This window comes from Mesoplodon mirus (assembly GCF_964341445.2).
Source record: "Mesoplodon mirus genome assembly, chromosome: 14".
Classification (NCBI taxonomy): domain Eukaryota; kingdom Metazoa; phylum Chordata; class Mammalia; order Artiodactyla; family Ziphiidae; genus Mesoplodon; species Mesoplodon mirus.
The window spans coordinates 44,873,776-44,901,170 of NC_138990.1; the positions used below are offsets into that span (position 1 = coordinate 44,873,776).

General features: G+C 47.0%; 1 protein-coding gene across 2 annotated transcripts in view; it reads right to left on the reverse strand.

Annotated features, from left to right (window-relative positions):
* Positions 1–751: 751 nt before the first annotated feature.
* The window catches only part of KIF3C (kinesin family member 3C), a 36,275-nt gene continuing 9,631 nt past the window's right edge, over positions 752–27,395 (reverse strand). The window contains exons 2-8 of one of the 2 annotated variants that reach the window (XM_082642332.1): positions 17,486–17,587; positions 16,714–16,836; positions 15,229–15,347; positions 14,640–14,756; positions 3,834–3,939; positions 3,483–3,655; positions 752–3,243 (exon numbers count right to left, since the gene is read on the reverse strand). In XM_082642332.1, coding sequence (XP_082498458.1) covers positions 3,150–3,243; positions 3,483–3,655; positions 3,834–3,939; positions 14,640–14,756; positions 15,229–15,347; positions 16,714–16,836; positions 17,486–17,587 — 834 coding nt within the window. In that variant the 3' untranslated portion in view covers positions 752–3,149. Of the gene's footprint in view, positions 3,244–3,482; positions 3,656–3,833; positions 3,943–14,639; positions 14,757–15,228; positions 15,348–16,713; positions 16,837–17,485; positions 17,588–27,395 lie in introns of both variants that reach the window. The other variant, XM_082642331.1, reaches the window with a different exon arrangement.

Sequence of the window (27,395 nt, forward strand, 5' to 3'; positions counted from 1 at the left end):
AGTGCTCTCCCAGGAGTCAGGGCCTCGTGTTTGTTTGTTTGTTTGTTTGTTTTTGGCCGCAGCACGCAGCTTGTGGGATCTTAGTTCCCTGACCAGGGATCAAACCCGGACCCCTGGCAGTGGCAGCGCCGAGTCCTAACAACTGGACTGCCAGGGAATTCCTTGGGCTTCGTGTTTTTTAGCAGCAACTACTTCTCATTTCCTGTAAGACTTCCACGCTACAGAGAGCCGACAACTAGAACCCAGAGGGAGGGAAAGAGGCCCTGGGAAGACAGAATAAGGGGAATTATCAGCAATAGGGAATAATTCAGCACCTACCATGTGCCAGTCATATCGATGTCCTTTACACACATTATTGCCTGTTTTAATCTCTCTTGGCTGATAAACGGAGGAGCAGAAGGGGCAGCGCTGTTAAATGATATTGACAGCTCATCTGGACAGGCAGTTCTAAAATCTGCTAATAGCTCAGAATTAACTGGGAGGGGACCGCTAGCTTAGAACACGAACAGCTGCTGCCACAGCTCGGGCACAGACCTCAGACTAGAGCCTGAGCCCTGCCCCCTCCGCCTTGATGCTCAGATGGAGCCCCTTTTATTAAGCAGCCAGTTCTTTTCCCAGGTGCTGATCACTGCAGCTGGGCTCCAAATACTCTTGAACCCCTCTTGGAAAAAACAAGATAGAGAGAGAAGGGAGAACATAAAAAGAGAAGTAGAAAGAGTCAGAGGGAAGAGAAGGCAGGCAACCAACTCTGTAACGATACTCATTCCTTTATTATCGACTGCGTTAATTTGAACAGGGCTGGGGCCTGCAGGTTGCTGGCAGCACTGAGCTGCAGGTGCATTTCAGCTCAACAGAGAGATCTCATCCTAAGCCAAGAAGACAGAGAGTAATGTTTTATATATATATTTATATATTACATATGTCCTGTATCGTCATATGTATAGAGTGACAAGAATGGGCCACAGCATTGTTAACTGTTGTCCTAAATAAAGACCATAGCAACAGACATGGAAGTTTGGTCCTAATCAAGGCCCTTACTTTGTCAACCAAGTGTTTGATACATCAAAAGGAAAAGAAGAGAAAGAGAGAGAGACAGAGAGACTGAGATCCAGCCACCCCGGTGGCCCTGTTCCCAGCGTATCTTACACTGAGTGTAGAGTGTCCCCCGTGGAGGTAAACACACACACAAACACGCGCACACATACACACGTACACAAAACTGCAGGCAGGAGCTCCTCCTCTGACCACATCTTGGGCCCAGCCCTCAGACTGGGGGTGAAGAAGTTGGGTATATTGTGCTGTAAGACTGTGAGGGTCAAGTGACCAGACAATGCAGAGTCGATGTGTCCAGGTGATGAACGGGGCTAACACGTGCGGCTTCATCCACAAATGAGAAAGAGGTCAGTGGGAGAGGCTGCTCAGCGCAGGACTGGAGGTCCCTCTGTGCCCAGGGCCCCTGGGAAATTTCTACACACTGGTCCTGTCCCAGCCACAGCCGAAGCTCTGATCTGAATCCTGAGTCTCAAATAATCTCCTGGGCTCTGATGAAAAATGTTATTTCCTTGAAGGACAGAAGCAAGTGGCAACTGAGTGGCCCAGCCAGCCACCTGGTCCCGTAGTTACAGAAGCGATGACAACATCACTGAATTAAACCAAACCATAGCTTGGTCCTTAGAGCAGAACTTGAACTGTGCAAGAAGCGTGCATTTCCTGATGGAAAGAGAAAAACCAGGTAGTCGGCCCCTACCGCCACCTCCCACGCCCCCAATTTCAGGCAGACCTGTCAGTTTTGTGCCTTTCCTCCAGTGACAAAACTCCTCATGTTCTAGGAACTGGAGACTCCCATTATCAGGTCGTTTTGAAATCCTAAACCACGTGTTTTCATTCATGATTACCTCTTCACCCTTCCACTAAAATATACAATTAAAAGGTAAGTCAATGAAAGTTAATCTCTCTTTTTTTGGTAGAAATTTACTCGAGATACCTGGAGACATACCGGGTTGTCACAAAGGAGAGTGAGGAGAACTTCCCTAGGGACCAATGTGCACAATGCTGAAGAAGGGGTCAGTCTCGTCAACAAAACAGTGCCCAAGAAACGTGATTCAGAAACAGGGGTAACGGGCAGAGTTGGCAGGTTGCGCCTGGGCCTCCATCTCCTGTGCTAAGTGAGGGGGAAAAGCAACAGATTCTGTGATACCTTTGTTTAGCCAGAGGGAGAAGGATACTGATCCCTTCCACTGCGAACGGGGATCCAGGCAGCTGCAAGGAAAATGATGAAAGCAGGAAGGAGCAGCATCTCAAAGACGGGAGTTGGCCTGATTGCTTGTCGGCCAAGGTTAGTTCTCCGAGGGGACAGAAACAAAGGGCCGTCCCTCGATGACTGTCCACATTGTCTCTATGACTGTTCCATTTCCTGAAGGTCCCAAGGAGGCAGCAACTGGTGGGTTCACAATTCGCATCCACGGGTTGGGAAGGTGGGCAGGAAGCAGAGTTTGGGAAGCCACGAGTTCTTGCCAAAGCTGAAAAGCATGGGCCGTGTGGCTAAGGTCACTGGAGTCCTCGAAAAGGAGCCCAAGAAACCGAAAGCGGTTGTTTGCGACCCAGAAAGTGGAGAGTGGTCTCTCTCCCCCGGAAGCACAGGCTCAACACCATCAGGATGGACGTCTCTTGGCCTCGGTGGACACCTAGCATTTTTCTAGTCCCAGAAAGTGCTCAGGAGCTGCTCACCGACAGAGCAGGAGGAGATGGGAGATTACGGAGCGCGCTGGGTAGAAAAAGCACTCTCTTCTCAGGCTCCGCCGCCCTCCCTTCTGGGGGCAACTGACAGGGAGGAGCATGAGGTCTGATTGGGGCGGGGGGGGGTGTCTAAAGTCAGAAGAAGAGGAGGCTGTGCGGCGACCATGGCAAGCTCAGGCGAGGGCACCTCTCCCACAAGAACTGCGCTCCACGAATAAATAACATTAATTAAATAAAGGCGGCTAAGAGCCAGCAGAGGCACGGTCTGCCAGATTCTCAACCCGCACACATATGCACATGCGCACACACACACACACGCACGCACGCACGCACACCGAGCGTCAGGCGAGATGATCCAGGGTTGGCTGCCCCATCCCTGGGGTCTGGGGGATGGGCAGCCCGGCTGAATGTTGTCACTCGTGGTCTAGTGCTGTCGTGGGGAGCAGAGCAGCGGAGGCCAGCGAGGCGTGTGCAGTGGGAGGTGGAGGCTGCTGAGGACTCTGGCACCTGCAGGGGAAGGGGATGAGGTGGGCGAGAGGGGAGGGTGGGGAAGTGCCGGAAACAGAAAAGTGAGGACTTGTCTTTCCCTCATCCTCTCGCTGTAGGGACTTGGCCCCCACAGCCCCAGTTTTCACTCTCCCTTCATGCCCTTTGGGTACAACCCAAACCCTCCTCAGCCTCAACCAGCCCATGGGGTTTCCATGCCTTCTAAGTCCACTGCCCACTCTGACCGTGATGGTACTGACCAGGATCTGGACTTTCGGACTTTAGATGTGGAAGGTCTTTCCAGAAAGCTGTCCAACCGCATGAGCCTCTCCATGTGTAATGCACGGGGGTCTTGTTCTTGATCATGAGAGAATTCCATCTCAAAGACCGCTGGAGGGGACACATCCAACTCCAGAAACATGATGTTCTCAGCCTGTGGTGGGAAGATCAGGCCATACGTGAGCACTGGCCCTGATGCCTGCATCTTCTGGGCACTTGGGAAATAATGGGAGTAGCAAGGGTGATGAGGCAGGTAGAGGAAGCAGAGGTTGTGAGCATCACCTCCCTTGGGCGCTCTCTCCCCTCCCCCCTTCTACTTCCCAGCTTCTTACCCTATACCTGGGGTGTGACCCCATTGCCATGGCAACCCGAGCATACTGGCTGATAGGCCTCTTGTAGCCCACTGCAGATGTTGGCCGCTTCTTCATTTGGCTGTTACTGCTGTAGGGAAGAGGCTATATTTAAATCTATTTCCTCCAAACACAAAGGGAAAATGATATCACGATGGGTTAAGCACCATTCAGGTAGTCAGTAGGCCCTGCAGACTGCAGGTTCTGGAATTTTCTTCTCTTTGCTCTAATACAACCTGACAACTCAAAATAGTATAACACAAGGAGACACATATTTCTTCACTCTTGTTGCTTCAATTATTTTCCACAGTGAAAAGGTTTGACTAAAGGCTGGAAAAAAGAAAGGAAATCCAATCTTATTTCTAGATGTCAGACTCGTAGACTGACTTCACACACTATACAAAACCATCAATTAGTGGTTCTGCTTTTCATTTTCCTTCATAGGATTTAACACAATAAAATGATTAGAAACTCAGGCTTGAACTGCAAGTGTTCCAAACTAGCCAAAACAATCTTAAAAAAGAACAAAAGTAGAGGATTCACATTTCCCAGTTTCAAAACTTATTACAAAGCTATAGTAATCAAGGCTGTGTGATACTGGCAGAAGGACCGACATATGGATCAATGGAATAGAATTGAGAATCTAGAAATAAACCCTCATATTGGGTGGGCCAGAAAGTTGGTTCAGGTTTTTCCATAAGATGTTACGGAAAAAGCCGAACGAACTCTTTGGCCAGCCCGATATTTTCAATCAATTGATTCTCTATAAGGGTACCAAGACCATTCAACGGGGAGTGAACAGTCTCTTCAGCAAATGCTACAGGGACAACTGGATATCCACACACAAGAAAATGAAGTTGGACACTTCCCTTGTATCATATATAAAAAACTAACTCAAAATTAATCATAGACTTAAATGTAAGAGCTAAAACTATAAAACTCTTAGAATAAAACGAAGGAGTAAATCTTCATGACCTTAGATTAGGCAATGGTTTCTTAGATATGACATCAAAAGCCCAAGCAACCAAAGAAAAAATAAATAGCACTTCACTGAAAACTAAAAACTTCTGTGCTTCAAAGGACATCATAAAAAAAGTGAAATAACAATCTTCAAAATGGGAGAAATTACTTGCAAATCATAAATGTGATAAAGGACTTGTATCTAGAATATATAAGTAACACTTACAAATCAAGAATAAAAAGACAAATAACCCTGTTTAAAAATGGACAAAGGATCTGGGTAGCCATTTCTCCAAAAAAAATATACAAATGGCCAATAAGCACAAGAAAAGCTCAACATTATTAGTCATTATGGAAATGCAAATCAAAACCATAATGAGATACCACTTCACAGCCACTAGGATGACTATAATCAAAGAAGACAGACAATATAGCACATGTTGGTGAAGATACAGAGAAATCAGAAACTTCATGCATTGTTGGTGGGGATATAAAATGATGCAGTCACTCTGGAAACAGTTTGGCAGTTTTTCAGAAAGTTAAACATAGAGTTGCCATATGACCTAGTACTTCCACTACTAGATACATATAATCGAGAGAATTGAAATCATGCCCACACAAAAACTTGTATATAAATGTTCATAGAAGCATTATTCATAATAGCCAAAAAGTAGAAATAACCCCAATGACCATTGACTTATGAATAAATAAACAAAATGTGGAATATCATAGAACGGAATATTATTTGGCAACCAAAAGGAATGAAGGACTGATGCGTGCTACAGGGTGGATGAAACTTGAAAACGTTTTGCCAAGTGAAAGAAGGCAGACACAAAAGACCACAGGTGACATGATTCCAATTATATCAAGTATCTGGAATAGGTAAGTCTATAGTGACAGAAAGTAGATCGGTGGTTTCCTAGGGATGGGGACACTGGGGAGAATGAGGAGTGACAGCTAATGGGTTTGGAGTGATGAAAATGTTCTGGAATTAGATAGTGGTAATGTTATACAACTCTGTGAGTATACTAAAATCCACTGAATTATGCCCTTTAAAATGGTGAATTTTATGATATGTGAATTACATCTCAATAAAGGTATCATTTATAAAACATACAAAACAAAACTCAGGCTTGGCTTTTTTTGTTTGTTCTTTTGGCCGTGTATCGTGGTCTGTGGGATCTCAGTTCCCCGACCAGGGACTGAGTGCTGAAGGCACTGAACCCTAGCCACTAGACCACCAGGGATCTCCCAGGCTTGGCTTTTAAAAAGTGCATATTCTTTGAGCCAAATTCCCACTCCTACGAATTTCCCTAAGGAAATAATCAGAGATAGGGACAATTTATAATCAGAGATAGGGACAATTTATAAGCAGAGATGTTTGCTGCAATATTATTTACAAATGCAAACAATTAGAAACAACCCAAATGTGCACCAATAGGGACCAGTTTATTATTCAGCCAAGTGAAGGAATATTATGTAGTCATTTAAATCGTCTTATGGCTCTATGTAGACATGAAAAGGTTTCCACAACATATTAAATAAAAAAGCAAATAAAAAGATGAAGTTGTTTTGTTTCGTTTTTAAAGGAGTGTATGTACGTGCGTGGATGCTTAGAAAAAAGTCTGGATATTCAACAAAATGTTAACAATGATTGTCTTTGGATGGAGTGATTATGGGTGATTTTTATTACCTTTATGCCTTTCTGCAATATCTAAATTTTTACAATGTATTGTTAATTTTATATCTCATAAATTATTTCAAATACTCAGAAAAGCATAGAAAGTAATATATATCTGTTCGCCTATCATCCAGCTTTGTCAAATCTTAACATTTTATTATACTTAACACCAAATCTTTAAGAAATAAAATGTAGACACAGTTTTTAAGACTCCATCACTTTCCTTCTCCAGAATTAATCACTCTCGAGTTTTGTGCTTATCAATGTCAGGCATATTTTTATACTTATTTATATATGTGGATATTCATAAACAATATATATGGTATCTCTATGCCTATTTCTAAATTTTGTACAGTATGATATACATACTATATTGTTTTGTGTCCAACAAACATGTCTTTTATATTTATCCATGCTGCTCTACATTAGATGATTAAAGTTTAACTATACTGACTACCTTAAGGTTTCAATATAGCATTTTATATGTTATATATATATATATATGTATTTTAATATATTCTCTTGTTGATAGACATCTAGGCCAATTCCTTTTTCTCTCTCCCCTTCTATTTAACACAGTGCTGTCGTGAAGAGTTCTGTATAGGTATCTTGAGTACATATTCAAGTTTCCCTGGGGTATATACCCAGGAACGGAATGGTTCCGATGTGCATTTTCAGCTCTACCAAATTGCCAAATTGCTTTTCAAAGTGGCTATATACCTACGAGAAAGTTCCCATTGCTCTATATCCTGGCCAACTCATGGTATGTTAAGACTTTTTACTCTCAGCAACTTAATGAGTGTGAGGTATTTTATTATTCAAAACAAAGATAGGAAAGAAAACACGTTATTTCCACTAAAAAACATAATACAGGGTTTGGAGTGAGGTAGATCTGAGTTTGAATGTTGGCGCTACCCCTTACAACTTTGTTGCCTTGGGAAGCGGCTTAGTATCTCTGAGCCTCAGATATCCCATCGCTATCCTACAGAATTGCTGAGATTAAACAAGATAAGCACTTAGCACAGTACACCGCAAGGGCTCAACACGTGGCAGCTGTGATGATTATTAATTCTCAATTCCACTTGCTAATTTCAAACAGGGATACAGATGAGCAACGAAAAGAGCCAAAAGGCAGACAGAAGACAGAAGAGAAGAAACAGGCTGAGTAATCCAGAGATAGGACATTCTGTCCTTGAATAGGAGAACAAGCCCGCCTTCTGCCACAGACAGTAACGAGAACCACATTCCCAGGGTTTTTTTTACCAAGTGTATATAAAAGAGTGCTGGATCCCACCTAGGATCCCCGCCGACCCCTCTTCATAGATGAAAACAAGGAAGATGAGGCTGTAGAAGCCCCAGCTGGTTCTGCTGCTATGGACCCTCTGGAAGGTGGGCGGGCTGTGTATGTGGAGAGTGGCAGCACCAGGGGAGGGGAGCGGGAAAATCAGTAAAATAACTTATCATTTATAAGGTGCATCTGTGCATCCCATTTGCACTTTACAACCTCCTGAGGCGCAGGCAGGGCAGACAAGGAGACTGAGGCTCAGAAAAGCAAAAGCGCTTTTGTGTCCAAGATCATACAATTAGGAAGAGACTCGGTATTGATTCTTCCCAAATACTCTTTTTAGGATGCCAAGCTGTCTTTCAGGAGTGCACACAGAACAGCCTGGGCCTGAGTGTGCCTTGAAGGCTGCAGGCTCTGGGAACAGGACAGGGGGACAGGGCTGGGTGAGCAGAGCAGTGGATCAGGGTGAATTGGCAGCCTGACCCAATAAAGATGCCAGGGCTATTCTGGGTGGCAGGTGGGAAGAAGGGGGTGGGGGAGGGGAGTCTGTAATTGGGACACCAAGCTTCCCATCTACTCTCTCCTCTGCCTCAGGCCTACTTTCCATGATTGATCCCTCTGTAGTAAGCAGGTTGTGGCTGACAGCCTAGAGTGGAGGCCTGGCTCTGCGAGGATCCACCCCTCTTGAAAGAAACCCACAACAGCTATCCTGTGCGTCGTAGATCCTCAGAGTTCTCTTATGACCCTCCCTCCACATAGCTTCTATCACGAGATTATATATATTTTCCTCTTAATATTAAAAAGTTCTCTCTCAGTCCCATCTCAGAGGCTGACCCCAATCTCATTACCAGCTCTGTCTGCTCACCACCTTTCTCCCCTCCTGTTCTGAAAACCGGCAGCCAACATCATAGGGTGTGTTTTCCTTCTAGGTCCCTTACAAGTACCTGACACAGCACATCTGACTTTTCTCCATGATTGGATCCCTCCTTCCCTGCAGGTGAGCTGTCCACCCTGCAGCATCCCCCCTGCATGTCTGAACTCCCACTCTTCTTCTCAGTTCCCCCTCACACGGCACATGGCCTGCCTGGGCAGGCAAAAACTTCTCCCTGTTTCAGATTCTTTTTCAGCTGTCACAGGCCTGTGAATGAATCTAGGGACTCAACTCAGAGCTGAGCATGTTCTGACTGAGGTAAACTTTGCCTCTGTAAGGAAGCCAGTTTAACTTTCTATCCTGATTCTATTTAGAGCAAGGAATGCTCTGCTCTCTCTCTCTAAATTTGGAGGCAGCCTGATTTAAAGATCAAAATCTAGAACAAAAGCAACAAACCAAACTGTCCTTCTATGGCACTTGTAAGGCATGATGGCAAACTGGTTTCTCTGGAGTGCCCACAATTATCATACTGGCTTACTGTTACTACTGCAGCCATTTATGGATCATCTCCTCTGTGCCAGGTACTGGCCTGGAACACCCTCCACCCCACCTCCAACACGCACCACACACATTATCTCACTTCAATCTTGATAATCCTGCAGAGATTTTTTTTTTTTTTTTACTTTATTATCCCGACTTTGCAGGTGACAAAACTTGGGTTCAGAGAGGTTAAAAAACCTTCTCAAGGCAGAGCAGGGACTAGAATTCAGAACGTTCTAAATCCAAATTCCAGTCTCTTTCTACTGCACCATGATACTTTGAAAAGAATCTAGGAGAGCAGGGATTGCAAAAGGCAAATGGCTAAATTACAAATAGAATTTTGTGAACTGTAAACCATGGGCTACAGACATTGCCAAATATACAACCCTTAGAAGACAGTTTTGTATAAACACAATTAAAAATAAGGTCCATGATGAGTAACCAAAAATAAAAGGTCATATTTGTAAAATAGTCATGGTTAGAGCTGGCTGCAGAAATGTGTTTTGCAAAGTAATTTTAACGCAAAATTGTTTGTGATTGTGGAAGGGACCTCACCTGAAGTTATTGTATATCAACTAGCAGTGGCCTAGAGATAGTGGAGAAAAAAGAAAAAGGGATAGACGTCCAAAATAAGTTGATACAGAGTGTGTTTCAAGAGCTCCCCGACAATAACTCCTTGTTTTAAAGAGAGGCGTGGGGAAGAGTGTGTGGGGTAAATGCTTGCAGCTAGTGGAAGAGGGGAAACGTTTTTCCAACAAAAGCTTTCCAAAGGGACGGTATGACTTTCGGTAATTTCTTTCCAACAATGCTTTTTTCCTCTCCTTTTGAGCAGCCTTCAGTGTTCTAATCCCCAGAACACCACAGGCCAAACTGAAGCAAAGTATTCCACACTTGAATTGAGCAAATGGGACAATGCCTTGATTAGTTAAATATGCTTTGGGAAGAAAGAGGTTTTTCAGCCCTGATTAAGTTATGTTGCAAACAGTGGGACCCAATCCTCCCAGAGAGGCAGCTTGTTCTACAGTCTCAGTCCACAGGGCTCCCCGAAATGCGGGAAGCTGCGTCCAAGGACCTGTCCATCCTCAGCCTTCCGCTGTGAAAGGAGGGGCTTGGGGCAAAACATCTCAGAGATCCAGGCCAGTGATGCTACCCTGGGGCTCTCTGTTGCTGAGTCACTATCATGCTTGGGAATTCCAATTAGGAGGGAACTGTTTTTACTTTATTTTAACCACCAACTGCTGCTATACAAAAGTAATTTTAAAAAAAATGAATTTATTGAGATTGAATTTATTTAAAAATGAATTTATTGAGCTGTCAGAGCTTGAGGATTTTTGGCTGCACCGTGCGGCATGTGGGATCTTAGTTCCCACACCAGGTATCAAACCCGTGCCCCCTGCAGTGGAAGCCTGGAGTCTTAACCACTGGACCGCCAGGGAAGTCCCAGTAGAAAGTAATTTTAAAAATTTGTTTTGTATAGAAACTTCCTAGATCTATTATTACTTTTCCTTTTTTTATTGTAATTTATTTATTTATTATCTATTTTTGGCTGTGTTGGGTCTTTGTTGCTGCGTGTGGGCTTTCTCTAGTTGCGGTGAGTGGGGGCTACTCTTTTTTGTAGTACGTGGGCTTCTCATTGTGGTGGCTCCTCTTGTTGCGGAGCACGGGCTCTAGGCGAGTGGGCTTCAGTAGTTGTGGCACGCAGGCTCAGTACTTGTGGCTCACGGGCTCTAGAGCACAGGCTCAGTAGTTGTGGCACACGGGCTTAGTTGTTCCATGGCACGTGGGATCTTCCCAGACCAGGGCTCAAACCCGTGTCCTCTGCATTGGTAGGCGGATTCTTAACCACTGCACTGCCAGGGAAGCCCTATTATTACTTTTCTTTTGTATTTTTGTGATTTTTTTTTTAAGTTCTGAGATAAATATTATTTATTGCAGTTATCAGACAATGGACAAGTGACATTAGAAAAAAGAAAATAATTTGTAGTAGTAATTCAGAATAGCATGTAGTTGACTACCTGGTACTTATTAATGTCTTTTTGAAGTAATTTATTTACTGGAATTTTTCTTAAAGAAATCTATATTACCTGTTTATATCAACCGTATTTAAGTACAGTGGAGAACACTGGGATGTCACAATTGCCTTAATACCTTTTACCCTTACCCAGATATATTTTGATATTTTCTACACAAAATATATACTCTCTGTATTCTGAGGAGGTACATATATATTCTGTATAAAACAGCATGTTTAAGTTGTGAATATACTTAACCATAATTTTGAAAAAGCTTGTAAAGGTATTTATATCTTTACAATTTTAATATAAAATTTTAAGGGAACACAGTCTATTTGGGATCCAGTTAGAAGCGCTGCTAATAGAGATGTACAAATGCAGGCTGGGGAGCAACTGTGTGCAAATGTAAGTCAAAGGGGTATGTATGTCGAGACCAGTTCTTCCCGAAGAGTTATGGGAAAGAAAACACTATAGTGTAAGCTAAAGCCCACTGCCTGCTTTGAGCCCGTTTTTGTTTGTTTGTTTGTTTATTTGTTTCTTTGTTGTTTTGGCCTCCTCGTGGCATGCGGGATCTTAATTCCCTGACTAGGAATGGAACCTGTGCTCCCTGCAGTGGAAGTGTGGAGTCCCAATCACTGGACCACCAGGGAGTTCCTCACAAGCAGCTTTTGAGGAAAGAGCCGAATTCTTAGGCTTCCTAATGGCAAAGAAAACACTGAATCTTTCTCTCTTTGCATTATTTTCCGAGAGCAAGAAGGATGGTGGGGGGAATCAGAAGAGAAAGGAAAGGTGGGAAAAGAACATCACAGGCAACTCCCTCCGCCCAGAAAGGTTCTGGTTCGGAGGCCTAGAAAAGGGCATGTAAAGAGCACAAATTCACCTTTAAGGCAAAGAGAGGGATAAGAGGCTAGGAAGGGCAATAGTTCAACAGTAAGCAAAGATACCAATCTATATTTTGGAGGACTTCTTTCTTTTTAAAAGTTGTTACTGGTATCTACTCTAAAAATTATTTAACATGTGCTATTTTAAGATAGCTGTTTTTGGGCTTCCCTGGTGGAGCAGTGGTTGAGAGTCCGCCTGCCGATGCAGGGGACATGGGTTCGTGTCCCGGTCTGGGAAGATCCCACATGCCGCGGAGCGGCTGGGCCCATGAGCCATGGCCACTGAGCCTGCGCATCCGGAGCCTGTGCCCCGCAACGGGAGAGGCCACAACAGTGAGAGGCCCGCATACCGCAAAAAAATAAATAAATAAAAATTAAGATAGCTGTTTTATTTTTTTTAATCTGTGAATGGTTTTTCAGTGTATGCAAACCATTTTATTTATGCAAAAAAAAGAGAAAGAAGTTATTTAAAAGGTTTTTTAATTTAAAAGTTATTCGAGTAAAAGGAAGAAAGTAAACTTAAAAAAAAACAGAACAAAGAATGGAAATTCGTAAACATTAAGCAGAAAGCTTATTTTAGCTTCAGGCAAAGCACCCACGATGCTTTGAAGTCTGGATTGTGTGCTTAGGTGGTCAAGTAAAAATTGCAGGGACAGGGCCTCCCTGGTGGCGCAGTGGTTGAGAGTCCGCCTGCCGATGCAGGGGATACGGGTTCGTGCCCCGGTCTGGGAGGATCCCATATGCCGCGGAGCGGCTGGGCCCGTGAGCCATGGCCGCTGAGCCTGCGCATCCGGAGCCTGTGCTCCGCAACGGGAGAGGCCACAACAGTGAGAGGCCCGCATACCGCAAAAAAAAAAAAAAAAAAAAAAAAAAAAAAAAAAAAAAAAAAAAAATTGCAGGGACAATGTTTTGAGAAATGAATAAACTCCTCTGAAGCATGAAATTTTCAAAACTCAAATCAAGATCCATTCTCAGTTCCAGATTAAAGGAGATGGAACAGGCATGACAATTAAATTCAATGCACCATGGCAGGTGAGCCGGTGGGGGAATTGCTGTAAAGGACATGATTGAGGTAACAGAATTTCCTGAATTTGATCACTGTACTGTGGTTATGTAAGAGAATGTCCTCACTCTTAGGAAATACGGGTAAAGGGTTGACTGTCTGCAACTTAATCTCAAATGGTTGAGGGGAGGGGATTAATAAAGCAAGATGTGGCAAGATGCTAACAACCGGGGAGTTTGGGTGAAGGGTATACGGGAATTCTTTGTACTATTCTTGCTTTTCAAAATTAAAAATTTTTTAAAAACACACGCCTTCTCAGAGCGTCTCTCATCCCATCTCTATCCAATGTAAAGAAATTCCTCCACCTACAAACTTTAAACTCAAGAACTCTGTAAGCACAAAATAACTCTACAAAGCAGAAGCCTCACCAGCATCTTCCTCCAGCAGATGGTGCTGGAGTAGTAGTCTTTGAACCTAGCTTCCTGTAGCATCAGCTGGAAGCCTTGAAAAAAATTTTTTTAAGCCCTGAGATCCACGCAAGACCCTTTAAATCAGACTCTCTGGAGCCCAGCTCACAGGTGATTCTAGTTGCAGCCAGGGTGGAGAACTTCTGCATTAGATGAGGTACTACTGCAGGCCTCCACTTAGATTGGAAAGGTGGATTTAAAGCCAAACTGATGCCATTGAAAAGTCCTTTACTCATGAACTTGCCACTTACAAACTTGTGTAGGATCAGCCCTTCAGAAAGTAGACAAATTAAGTAGGCATCTGTTGCTCCAGTGAGAAGCTGTACACCTCTACAGCTAGCTTCCCACCCCAGCTTTGGGGAGACTCCTGCCCTATCTTGGCATTAATATTCCTAGGATAGATAGAGCAAGGAATCTCTAGGGAAGTGCATTGGTGTCGGGCCTCCTGAGCACCTCTGTACACAGATTTTCAATGAAGGGACGGTGGTCCAGCTGGGTAAGGTAGTCACTCTGTTGGGTTTGAATACCCAGTCTTGCTCTTCATAGCCACCAGCAGAGGGAAATGCACACCCAGAGCTAAATGCACTTAGCTCTGTTACCTAAGAGCCAGGATGTGGAAACAGGTGGAAATGCTGAATCACCCAGCTGAGTGAGGCTACAAAGACCTCACATCTCTATCATTTCTTGATCTGATGACTTTTCTGTATTCCCCACTGGACTGTGAGCTCTGACTGTGTCTGATTTACCTTCCATCTGCAGAGCCTCCTACAGTGTCCAACACATAGTTAGTGCTTGGCAATATTATCTGTTGTTGCTGTTTTTGGCATCTGACAAATGAATACTCACCAGACTGGCCAAATGTTAGCCAGCTAGTGTTTTCTGCATCCCAGACCAATGAGACACTGTACTTGACTCTCCTTCCTTCATGGAGACCCCAACATTAGGTCCTGGGAAACCCATCCTCCATCTGCATCCTTCCCAGCCCTCCCCAATCCACTAAAACCTCCGTCTCCCCCAGGCCCCTGGCCACCCCGGGCCTGGGGCGAGCTGGCAAGTCCCTAGGCCCAGACAGCTGGTGAAAGACTCACGCTCCACCGGGCATGAGGGGCTGGAACTTCCATTGCTCCTCCTCGCAGTCCAGGAAAAGCCGGTTCATGATCTTGTTCTTCTCCTCAGGGGGGATGAAGTTCTCGATGATTAGGTACCTGGGAGCAGGAATGAGGTACAGAGGGGACCACATGAGACCACACAGTGTATATGAAGGTTGAAGGATGAGAAAAAAGAAGCAAAGAGGCAGAGGGAACAGAGAAGGTGGAAAAAACAAAAAGTCGGGGGGAGGGAATCCCTAGAGAAATAATAGAGCTTGAAAAATCACAGTTTCTAAGGCAAAGATTATAGACTCAGGGCCTTAGGAGTTACTTCTGGGCAGCACCCCGCATGCACTTTGTGGGGTTCATCAAATGCAGGCCGAGGAGAGGACGGAGGAAACAGGAGGTAGAGGAAACTCCAATGGGCCCCTCCCCCATCCCTCAGACACATTCTGTTCTAAGGTACATGGACATGGATGAGGAGACAGTTGGAATGAAGCCTTCAGGAAAGAGAGGAGCCTGTCAGGGAGAGGCCCAGGGCCTGAGGGATGCCTGTGGGAGCCCCAGGTGGAAAGAGGAGGGGCCCTACTTGAGCTTGAGCTCCCGGGTCTGCTCATTCTGCGCCTCTTCCAGGTCCTGCCGCACGCGGATGTACTCATCGTGCTGGTCCTGGATCTCCGCCTTCACCGCCTGCAGCTTGGCGTAGAGCTGGGTGGGGACAGGTGCAGCTCAGAGGCTGTGCAGTGTGGCCAGCCATGTGGCTCCGCTCACCCAGCCTGGGTCCCGACGGCTGCAGGCTCGGGGTCCGCCAGCTCGGTCCAGGATGAGCCCAGGGCCCAGCTCTGAAGTTCCCTCCTGCCCCACCGTCCGTTGGAATGGGTTATTCTAAAGGCTACCCTGACCCTCCCACACTGTGGCCTGTTAACCTGCTCTCTCAGCTACTGTCCACATCGTGCAATGTTCACATCTGAAGGGACCCGAGGGACCTTCTGGTCCAGCACCCCCTTTTATAGGTGAGCAAACTCAGACTTGCTCAAGGTCATACAACGAGGTAACAGAAGAGCCGGAATCAGGACGCGAGTATCAGGACTGCCGTCCAGGGCTCAGGGAAGGAAGGGAGCCTCAGCCAGTTTGCAAGGTGACCCCTCCTACTCCTGCCTCTCCAGCGGCTCTCAAAAGTAGGGGTGTGGGGCTTCCCTGGTGGCGCAGTGGTTGAGAGTCCGCCTGCCGATGCAGGGGACATGGGTTCGTGCCCCGGTCTGGGAAGATCCCACATGCCACGGAGCGGCTGGGCCTGTGAGCCATGGCTGCTGAGCCTGCGCATCCGGAGCCTGTGCTCCGCAACGGGAGAGGCCACAACAGGGAGAGGCCCGCGTACCACAAAAGAAAAAAAAGTAGGGGTGTGGAGGGCAGCTCCAACCTCCCTGTCCCACTCCTAACCCACTGACAGGTGTGTCCCTGGAAACTGCCACTGGAGCTGGGCCTCTGCCTGGCCTGCTCTGGGGCAGCCACCTCGGCAATCTAAGGGCTCACCAGGGTCTTCCCAGAATCCAGACTGGAATTTGCCACTTCCTGCCCTAGGGCCTCAGCTCATGCACACGTCTTTCCCTGGCCATGGACGTCGCAGGGTCCTGGCGGCCAACACTCTCATCCCTGGAGAGTCCTGTGCTCCCTCTCTGAGCGCTCCCAGGCTCGAGTCTCCTCAGGTTTCCCCACCACTCCCCTGGCCTGCTCTGTGCCTGGTTATCCATACTGTGACTCACTGGTGACACCAGAGTAAAGGGGGAAGCTACCCAGGATCACGAGGATGGCAACCCTGGAGAGTGGAAGTAAAAGTGTTCCCAGCCTGTCCGGCCCCTCCTGGCCCAGGAGGAAAGGCTCTATCCCACCCCACCCAGACCCCCGCCTCCCCCTGCTCCTCACCCAGCACCCACACAGTGTAACTCAGGGGGTCAGCAGCCCAAGCAAAGTGGGGAGGGGTCGCTAAAGCACACTCCCCTGGGGCAGGTGACGTCTCGGGCAGAGGCTTGCCAGGCCCTTACACACCTTGACCCAGTTCTGTGTGGCATCTCACCTTCTTGAGTTTCTTGGTTTTGACCTCCACCTCCTGCTGCAGGGACGTGTAGGTGCCCCGGAGCTCCATGGTCTCCTCGTCTCGGAGCATCATCTCCTGCTGCATTTCCCGTTCGCGGCGTTTCTAGGCCAAGGCAGGGCGCAGGACTCAGCGGAGCAGCACGTACTGGGGAGCTCTGCCTATCATGGAACCTGGCTTCGTCATGACCACAGGTGCCAGGGGGCAGCAGGGAGCGTCCCACGGCCCACATCCATTGCTCCCACCCCACCCTCGATGGGGCCTCTCTGAACCTTCTTCTCAGCTCATATGGCCACGCTTTTGCCAAGGCACTGCCCCCACATGGAAGGAGACCTCAGCCCTAACAGCTGGGGCATTCCAGGGGTGTCAACCACGTATACCGATGCCCGGATATACTGGCTTTCCAGCTGCCTCAGCCTCTCCCGTGTAGTATCACAATTGATTGGTAAGATCAACAAACTGTGGTTCTTGTTCTTGATGATTTAGGACGCAGTCCTGCAGTTGGCAAAGAACTCACACCTTTGTGGAAGGCCCAGGAATTAGTACCAGGTGCCTTACGGAGGCTGTCGTCATGGAGAGCCACCACCTGGGCGGTGGACCCATGGGATGCCGGGCAGCATGCCTTAGGTTCTCAGCACTGTAACTCCGGGGATCCTGAGTCCATGATGGCTCACTGCCCTAAGCACCCCAGTGCGACCTCAAGGCCATGTGCCCCCTCCCACCCAACCCAGGGACCCGAAGCCCCCAGCCCTACCTGCTCGGCAATCTCCTGCCTCTTCAGTTCCAGCATCTTCTGCTGTTCATTGGTGTGATCCATGATGTTCCTGCCCCCGATGAGCAGCTTGCTCTCCATGGCCTGGGGACACAGAGGGGTGAAGAGATGGGCTTTGGGGCTTTTCAAAGGGCCACAGCAGCCCCAGCTTGAGAGGTTTGGCTTCTCTGTTTTGTGGTCCTTCCAGGAGGGGACAGAGGATGTGTCCCAGGAGGAGCCTCAATACCCTTATCAAGAATGAAGTTTTCCCCTCCAGCCTCCTGGGCCCCAGCACAAGGCTCCCATTCTCAGCAGGACCATTAGGTGAGACAAAGAGAGGGAATCCCTCAGAGAATACAGGGCACCTGATCTGTTTGCTTTGGCTATGGAAGCTTTGCTTTGGATATACGGAAGGCTGGTTCACCATGCTTGGGAAGGGAGTGCGGGTGGCAATCTAATCCTGGCAACAGGACCCAGCTGGTGTTAGGAGGCGGGGAGACACCCAATACAGTCACTGGGCAGCCCGGCCCTTTAGGTAACTGGCTCCTGACTCTGGCAGGGGGTTCTCACACAGGCAGCAGGAAAGGCTCTAACCTTCAGCTGGAAAACAGAAGAAAAGCCAAAGGGAGAAGACTCTGCAGCACTAAGGGGCACATGGGGCCCCAGAAGCAGCACGAGCTTTGGAGATGGCCAGAAAGACTTGGGCTTTACCCACCAATTGCAAGGTCTGGGCCGACTCATCCGTCACCTCTCACGTCCATAACCCTGGAGCCGCCTCTGCTCCCGGGAGGAAAGCCACAGCAAACATCTGCTGAGTGCTACCGCTACCTGCCAGGTGTCTCCATCCTCACCCCCAGAGAGACCCAGGCAACAAGTAAAGAAACTGAGAGGAACTAGCCTCAGGCCATGCAGCTAGTTAACAGGGGTGAGATCTGAGCTCCACGCCAGTCTCCTCACTGAGCCCCTGTGCTCTGTGCAGCACCCCCAGCCCGACCCAGCGCTTGGCACAGACATTCCATAGATGCTGGTTGAATCTGAAGCTTAAATAATAAAGGACTAGGGGAAACCGTGTAAGTTGTGAGTACATTAAATGCATTTTCAGGGACTTCCCTGGTGGCACAGTGGTTAAGAATCGACCTCCCAACACAGGGGACACGGGTTTGAGCCCTGGTCCGGGAGGATCCCGCATGCCGCGGAGCAACTAAGCCCGTGCACCACAGCTCTAGAGCCTGTGCTCTAGAGCCCGCGAGCCACAACTACTGAGCCCACGTGCTGCAACCACTGAAACCCACGTGCCTAGAGCCCGTGCTCTGCAACAAGAGAAGCCACCGCAATGAGAAGCCCGCGCACCGCAACGAAGAGTAGCCCCCACTCGCTGCAACTAGAGAAAGCCCGCGCGCAGCAATGAAGACCCAAAGCAGCCAAAAATAAATAAATTAATTAATTTTTAAAAATGCATTTTCATTATTGCTAGTCAGAGGGTGCTGCCCGGGGCGCGCCAGCTGTCCTCTGATTTCATCCCAGGCCTCCTGGAAGGTTGAAATCACCTTGAGCCACTGACCTGCCTGAGGGCTCTCCAAGCAGGGTGTGCTGGCAGAATAGGGGAGCAGGGGGTCCCTGTACCATCCGTCATGGAGGACAGAGCAGGACAGGGGTCGAAGGTTGCTTTTGTGGGGTCAGAGGTTGGGCTGTGTGAGGGTGACAGAGGACACTGAGTGAAGCAGGGCCAGTCAGAGCCGCCCCACGCAGCCTGAGGGAGCTGTTGCCAAGCAAGGCACCCTCCCCGTGGCAGCGTAGCCAGGGCTGCCCTACTACCTCCCCCAGACCCTGCTCCTGGCTACCATCTCACCATCCACCCACCTCCACAGCACAGACTCCTTCTCTCTCACGGTCACACTTGTCCACCCTTTGCATGAGTGACTCCTTAAATTGTGTGCCCCAGACACCTTACCCGCCTCACCTGCGTCCCCGCCCTGCAGCTCACTCACCCCCTTCATCTGGCCAGTCATTAAATCCCATCAAGTCTGTCTTCTTGGTACAGCTCACCTCCTTCCCTCCTTTTCATCCGCATCACAATGGCTCACTTCACTGCGGTCCCCATGACTCACCTGGATCATTGCCAGGATCTCCCCCCACCTCAGTTTCCCCTTCCAGCCCTCTCCACATGACACCCAGGGGGATCCGCCAACCACACAAGTCTGAACGTGCCTCTCCTCTGCTGCAAACTATTGAAAGGGCCTCCATTCCTTGCAGGATGAACCACAAAGTCTGTAGCAGTTACTGGCCCCGTGGGCTGGTCTCACCTACTCCCCACATGTGCTCTGTGCTCCAGCTTTGCCGAAAGAATCCCAGCCCCCTGAGTGGGCTGTGCCTTTTCACAAGACCAGGCTTCTCTCCCTGCTTCACATCCACCTGGAAAATGGCTACTTCTCCTGCAAGACACAGCTTGAGCATCTTGGGAAGTTTTCTCTGATTCCCTCAACTCTGCACATTTCCTCCCTTAGGCCTCCTCAATAGCTAGGACACTTTCCTACTGTTTTCCCATATTGTCCCATCATTTGTTTACATCCTGTCTCCTCTGTGTGCTCCTTCAGGTCAGGAATCATGTCTTACTCAGATCTGAGTTTTGGGACTTAGCACAGTGCCTGGCACATAGTAAATGCTCAATATGTTTGATGAACAGAAAGGACTCCTTGGGGTAGCCTCAGAGGGGGGCTTCCAGGTCCTTTCTCTGGGCTCACTCATCCAGAGCAGAACTGGATCTTCACCTCAGCTTCTCCTTCAATTGGTCAACCCACATGCACTGGCTAAGGGGCAGAGAAGCAGGGTCTGGGCATCTGGGAAGCCTGGCAGGAGGAGTGGGCTGGGTGTGAAGAGGGAGGAAGGAGGAAGGCAGCAGCTCTGCTTGTCCACAGAGAAGCCCCTGACTGCTGCAGGCCATGGATAATTGATCCCTCTAACTGTAATGGCATTTGGCGGGACCTGGTATCTGGCCTGGTCCCCCATTCTAGGACACACCTGCCCGCTCCAGCCCTGAGTCCTCACACTTCCCTTGGCATGTTATATGGCCCTAGTGTTCTTCACTCTTTGCCACCGAATAGAAAGACACCAGTTCTCAAAATAGATTGCATGTTAGAATTGCCTGGGGAGCTTTTAAAACTCCCAGTGCCAGGCCACATGGCAGGGTTATCTTGGTCCCTTCCCCTTACAACTGGCAGTGAGAACTCCCAAGCCAGATGCTCTAGAGGAGACTCTAGTAAGGAAGACACAGGGTGACAGCTGATGCCCTGCTTTTTCCTACCTGATGTAAAGACTGGGAATAAGGATGGAGAGAGAAGCACAGGGCAAGGCACCAAGAGAAAGAAAACCATTCTTTGCTTTGCACCTGCTATGTGCCAAGTGTCTCACACTTACTTCTGCTAATAACCCTTTAGGCACTGTCTCAAACTTTGATGTACAGTAGAATCACCTGGGGAGCTTTTAAAAGACTCAGTGCCCAGGCTACATCCCACTGCCAGTTAAACTGGAAATGGAGGGGGCAGGTGGTGAGGTGCAGGCATCGGTGGTTTTTAAAGGTTCCCAGGGGATTTCAGTGTGCAAATTTGGGCATCACTGCTTTCAGCAGTCCCCAGAATCAGCATTATCTGAGGACTTGTTAGAAATGCAGAATCTCAGGCCCTATGCAGACCTAGTGAATCAGCTTCTGAGACCCCCAGGTGACTTGTGCAACATGTTTTAAGTGGCATACTATTAACACCATCATTTTTCTGCTGAAAGCTCAAAGAGCTTAAGTAATCCATCCAAGGTCACATCACAGCTGTTCAATTGAAATGGAGAATCCAGACCCAGGTCTGCCTGGCTCCAAAGCCCATGCTCTTCCTACTGCAGACAATGTGTGGTGTGCTTTAGGAAGCAGAATCTGCTAAAAGAAAAGCAACATGTTTCCAGCAAGATGAAATCATGTCTGACTAATCTCCAAGAGTTCTTTCTGGGACAAAATAGATTATTTCAGTCCATGGGGAAGCCAGTGGCCAGAACTTTAGAGGTTAAAATGCTCCTGGCAAGGTCCTACATCAGAGGTTACTCAAAGTTACATGGGGGAGGGGGTGAGGAGACAGAGAAAGGGGACGGGGATGAAGGAAAGGAAACAGAAATAAACAGGCACTTCTCTAGGTGGAAAAATGTCCAAATGTTAAATGCGGGTACTGATTTCCATCAGAAATCATGCAAGAAAGGGTGTACAGGTAAAATACCAACTTCACAGATGCCCCCAGATTCTTGCAGGTGGTAAAAAGCAGGAGAATTTCTAGGCCGTGTGAGCTGACCAAAAAATGGCAGGTGAGCTTCAGTTAGAGTTTCACATTTGGGGAAAAAGTAATCTTCACTCTACTCATTAAATGATAGCTGTGAGCGATCAGTTATAAACCAAAACAGAGGGAAAAGAGGGGGAGTAATTCTCTATTGTTCCCAGAAGACGTTGGCTTAATATGCTGCCACAGCTAAAAAAGCTAATAGCATCTGACCAGGCACCATCACCAAGGCTTTTTGGAAACAAAACAAAAATCATTCTACCCTAATATAAAACTATGATGCAGCTGAATCTGGAGTACTGTGTGTAATCCCTTGCTGCATCTCCGGGGACTTGAAGGAGAGAGAAGATCCAGAGAAGGGCGGCTAAAACCATGCAAGGGCTATTATAAGAGACAAAAAAAAATAGGACTCTTTAGTTGGCAAAGACAAAGAAAGGTTAAGAGAATGGACCTGGAAATTATACCATCAAAACAGGTGTGAAAAGGAAAGCTCCAGGTTTTTCCAATCAGTCCCTGGTACAGAGAGTAAGAGCTTGTACCTTGAGTTTTAGAACAAAGAGAAGTCCTGTTTACAGAAGGTAATAAATTTATGCAATGTATTATCTCAGGGGTACTGGATTAAATACCTCACAGTTCATTAAAGGATTCTGGGGACACATTTTTAACCTTTTATTGTCTTTCTCCGCTTTCAGAAAAAAACAATTGCACTAACATCAAATAACCACAGAAATAAAACAAAATGGGAAAAAAATTCATGTATTCCTCCTCATAGCTAATTAATTAGCTTTTCCCCCCAGATTTTTCCATATGCACACATCATTTTTTCACATCCATAGACATGGTATAAATATAAGTTTATGTCCTGCTATTTCCATTTCATCAAATATCTCAAGAATTTCCTGTTACTTCCATAAGGTTTATGATTATATGTTTAAGGACTGCATAACATTTAGAGTGGATGATTTATAATATATTTAATTAACCCCCATTATAAGATATTTGGTTGTTTGGTTAATGTTTACAATAAACACTCTTGCGCATATAATTTTTTTGGTGGAGCAGCGTAGCTTGTGGGATCTTAGTTCCCCGACCAAGGATTGAACCCAGGCCCTCGGCAGTGTGAGCGCCAAGTCCTAACCACTGGGCTGACAGGGAATTCCCAATTTTGTGCTTTTTTAGGTGACTTTCTTAGAAGGAAATTTCAGGAGTGGACAAAGGGTTACAAACATTTCGTATATCTTAGAACATACTGTCAAGTTACCTTTCTAAACCACTGCCAGCAATAAATAATGAAACCATTTTTATTACCATATCATATGAAGTATTATCATGATTTTCAATTTTACTTAATAAGAGATATAAAATTGAGCCTCTCATTTATTTTATATTCTCTATACCTTTGTGGTAGGCTTGCAAAGGTCTGATCTCTCCTTTTACAAAATGCTCCTTTATGCTTTTTTTTTTGTGTGGTGATTTTAAAGTGTGGAGATGGACCTGATTCAAAACAATTCTTTGTTTGTTCGGCCCACACCTTCTCCAGCTGCCCACACCTAGCTCAAGAAACCCATTTGGACATTGTCAGGCAGAATTTCAGCTGCCAATCAGGCCTGGAATCTGATGCATCAGCCAAGACTACCAGGGCCTCCAAGTTCCAACCCTCCTCCAACTGCCACCCCCATGACATGATTCCCAGGACTGGTTTCTGTGCTGATTCTTGCTCATCAGGCTTCGTGTTAAACCTCCTCCTTGGACCTGGAAATCTCGCTTCAGGATGTCTCCTTCTGGCCGGGCCCTGGGCTCCATGAAGAGAGTTCCCTGGACGATGCGTGACTGCCCGTATCACCCATTCCATTTGTCCACTGCCCCTATGCCTCTCTGCCTAACCCTGCCCCGACACATGTGATTTAAATGACAACCGAAGGTGCCTTATCGGTTTCTCGCCAAGTCTTGCCCACTGGCCCAGCCCACACTGTCAGCCAAGCCTGCCTGACAGAACCTGCCTCGTGCTAGAAGACGGGGCTGGTCCTGGCACAAAATCTGGGGGTGGGCCCCAATCCAGGTGCAGGGCCTCAGTGCCCCCTTCTCCCCAGTCTCAGTTCATTGCTACCTGTTTCACCCCCCCCACTCTGAAATATGTCATGCATGGCTGCAGTTCTTTGCTTAGAAACAGCTTTTTTGCTTTTGCTTTTGCTTTTCCCCATTTCTCGGAGGATACCAGTGGCCGTCTCCTCCTTTTCCTCAGAGATCTCCGTCTTTAACTTTAATCACCTAAGGAGGGCAGGGAGGGACAGGGATGCCTCAAAGCCCTGGGCCCACTTCAGGCTGGGAGGGTACTAAGCAGAATATGGGGTTTCTAGTCCCCAGGAAAAGTTCCCTAGAGCTCTTAGCTGCCCCAGTTAATGCTGCCCTTGTGATGTCTCAGGGCAAAAGAGTCCAGGTGGGTGGGGCCTGTGGACAGGACTGGGTTTGGTTCTACTGGTTCTAAATATGTCCATTGTAACTAAAAGGCTAGCAGAGGCTGTGGGGTGGAAAAGACATGGCTGGGAGCTCCAAGGACACGGTCTGACTCTTGCAAGAGGGAAATGAATCACCGGATAACTAAGGTGACCTCAGGGAATCACCCCAACCCCCTTTGCTTTACAGATGACAAAACTGAGGCCCGGAGATGGAGAATTCTAAGCATGGAGTCTCATAATTATGGAATTGGTATGTGTGTCTGCTCCTATATTGACTATGCACTCTCCAAATAATTTCCCAATTCGATTAGGGTCCTTGATTCCAGGTATGAGAGGCAGGTCAGCTGTTGTGACAATTAACAGCCAAGACCACCACAGGGACCAGGTCAGCTTGCAGATACAGCTTGGGATATTCAGAGGCTCACCTTTTCCCATTCCAGGAGCAATTGAAGTGCAAAATCAGGAGGAGAAAGGAGACCCCAGCACTCATTAAGTGCTGATCGGGAAAGCCAGAATGGAGACAGCCAGGCCCAGACAGCCACCCTTCTGAGGAGATATCATCAAGGATGATTTTACAGAGAAGCCAAACACGCTCTGCGCTGCCACTGCCAGCTAATCTATGACATTCTGCAGGAGACAGGAGTCTCAGATGCAACTTGCCATGTGCCTGTGGCTGGGCTAGGTCCTTTTTGCATTAATCATCCTATTTCATCATCACAAGAACCTTATGAGATAACGAGTATGATCCCCATTTGACATAAAAGGAAACTAAGGCTCAGACAGGTGAAGTGACTTGCTAGAGGTTATGGAGCCAGTAAGCGGCAGAAGTAGTATTTAAACACCAGCCTCCTAATTCCAAGTCCAGTGCCCTTTCTCTTGTTCCACAGCTTTCTCCTGGGTTCAGGCAGAAAGGTGCCTTGGAGAAAAGCAACATTTGGTCTTAGCACCTTTGCCAACTCAGGAGCCATGAGGAAAGCTCAGGGCACCATTTCTTTCTCTTCCAGATGAAACAGGCAGGGTTCTGCTGAAGATGCTTCTGCCTGAATGAAGTTCTTATAGGGGCCTCTGAGATAAACGGGTTAGAGCTCTTAACTGCATGTGTGTGGGGAGGTCGTCAGTAATACTAGGGTTCCCCAGAGTGCTTGAAACCCGAATGCTCACAGGAAGGGCCACCTCACAAGTTCCATGGTGGAAAGATGTAAAGGGCACTGGGCATGTCAGTCAGAGAACTTGAAACCTGGTACACACTCTACCATCTTATTTGCTAAGAAATCTAGGGCATCAGCTCCTGGACCTCAGTTTTCTCATCTGTAAAATGGGGCAAATATCCACTAACCTTGCAGGCTTTGGGTAAGAATGGTGAGTTGCATAATAGATGTGGAACTACCTGGTAAATGATAATGTACAATCAAATGTCAGTGGTTACTTGCTGTTTCAGTACCTGATTGACATTTACCCACCACTCATCACAAAGAGCAAAACAAAATAACTACTGCAACAATCCTGGCTCCCACCTCTTAGGAAATACGCCCATGCCTACAGACCTGTTTCTCCTTTTGTAGCCACTGGTTACAGATCTCAAGGAACCAGCAGTAAGGGAAGAAGAAATGAAAGAGACAATGGTGAGGGGAAGAATAGTGCTATTTTCAGTGGTTCTCTGCCTTGGGGAACATAAATCAGGAAACCAAGTCCAAGTTTCCTGCCTTGAGTCTCCTTGGATGGCTCAAAAAACTACATAAATGGTCTTTCAAATGCTAGTAATTCTCTCATCAAGAAGAAGGAACAATTAGAGATCAGGAAACATATTGGCTGGGGAGTGAGGTAAGCTGGACTCTACTTCCAGCCTTGCCCTGGACAGGGTATGGATGCCCAGAAATGCTTCAGTCCACCTTGGAGACAAGCAGGAAGAAAAAAATCAGCCCATCTACTTGAGTAAGAAAACCATGAGCACTTCAGATCCGATCCTTACCTTGTCTTTCTCCCCTACTTCCCTCACTTATTTGTGTTGTGCTAAAGGGTTTCTCTCCAGCACCAGGGATGCAAACCCAGCCAGACAACAGAACACAACAAAGCCAGCAATGGATGAGACCTAAGGATCCATAAAGTGCAGACTCAGTATTTTACAGATCCTGGGTCATTCAGCCTCCAGCTTCCAGGTAGTGCTTGGTCATTCCTCTCCAGCCCTCACTGCCCCTCATCCAGGCTGCTCTCTCACCCTGGGCTCCTGACCCGCTGCTTCCAAGATGAATAGGCAAATGGTGCAGAAAGCAAGGAATCATCTACTGATCATTTCTTACAGTCCCTGGGAGGGGAAGTGACTTGTCCAAAGTCACAGGATTACCAATAATTGGGTATCATTAAAAATTATTATCAACTCTGGATTCCCCTCAATTATTCATTTAAGCCAATCTTCCAACCATGTATTAACACATCTCTTTTATATATTTTTCTCCTTTAAAAATTTTAGATTTGTTTTCGTTTAATTAACAAAGTAATATATGCTTGTTGTAAAAAAACTATAAAGTGAAAAATAAAAGCCCCCTTCCTATTAAAATCCCTACAGATAACCATTATTAGTGAGTTCTTGTGATTCATTCCAGAAACTTAAACAATTTAAAGACAAAGTTAACCCTATCTACTGATTTGTATTCTTGGTCATAGTGTTAAAAAAGACTTGTCGATTATATGAACGAATGGCTCTAGGCTGAGGTCAGGGGCTGGGGGTTTGCATCATGTGGAAGGACAGAGCTGAGTTAAGCATCTCAGCAGACAAGCGCTCCCACTGGGGCCTATCAGCCAGGGATCTGGCATGAAGCCTTCCTTTCTGAGTTGGTGATACAGTGTGGAGGGGAAGATCGTGGGCTTTGGAGTCAAGCAGACATAGGCTCATGTGCTGGTGCTAACACTTCACAGGCATGTGACCTTGGATTGTTCCCTCGTTGCTACTGTGCCTTAGTATCCTCATTTGTCACATGGAGATTAAAACACTACTACTTCATGGTGCTATTGTGAAGACTGAATAAAACAACGCGAGAATACAGCGCGTACTTGGCATTAAACATGCACTAAAGAAATGGTAGCTACCGTTATTATTCCAATTGTTGTTGTTATTATTATTCTGCTCGCTCACTTGAAGAAAGGAGAAAG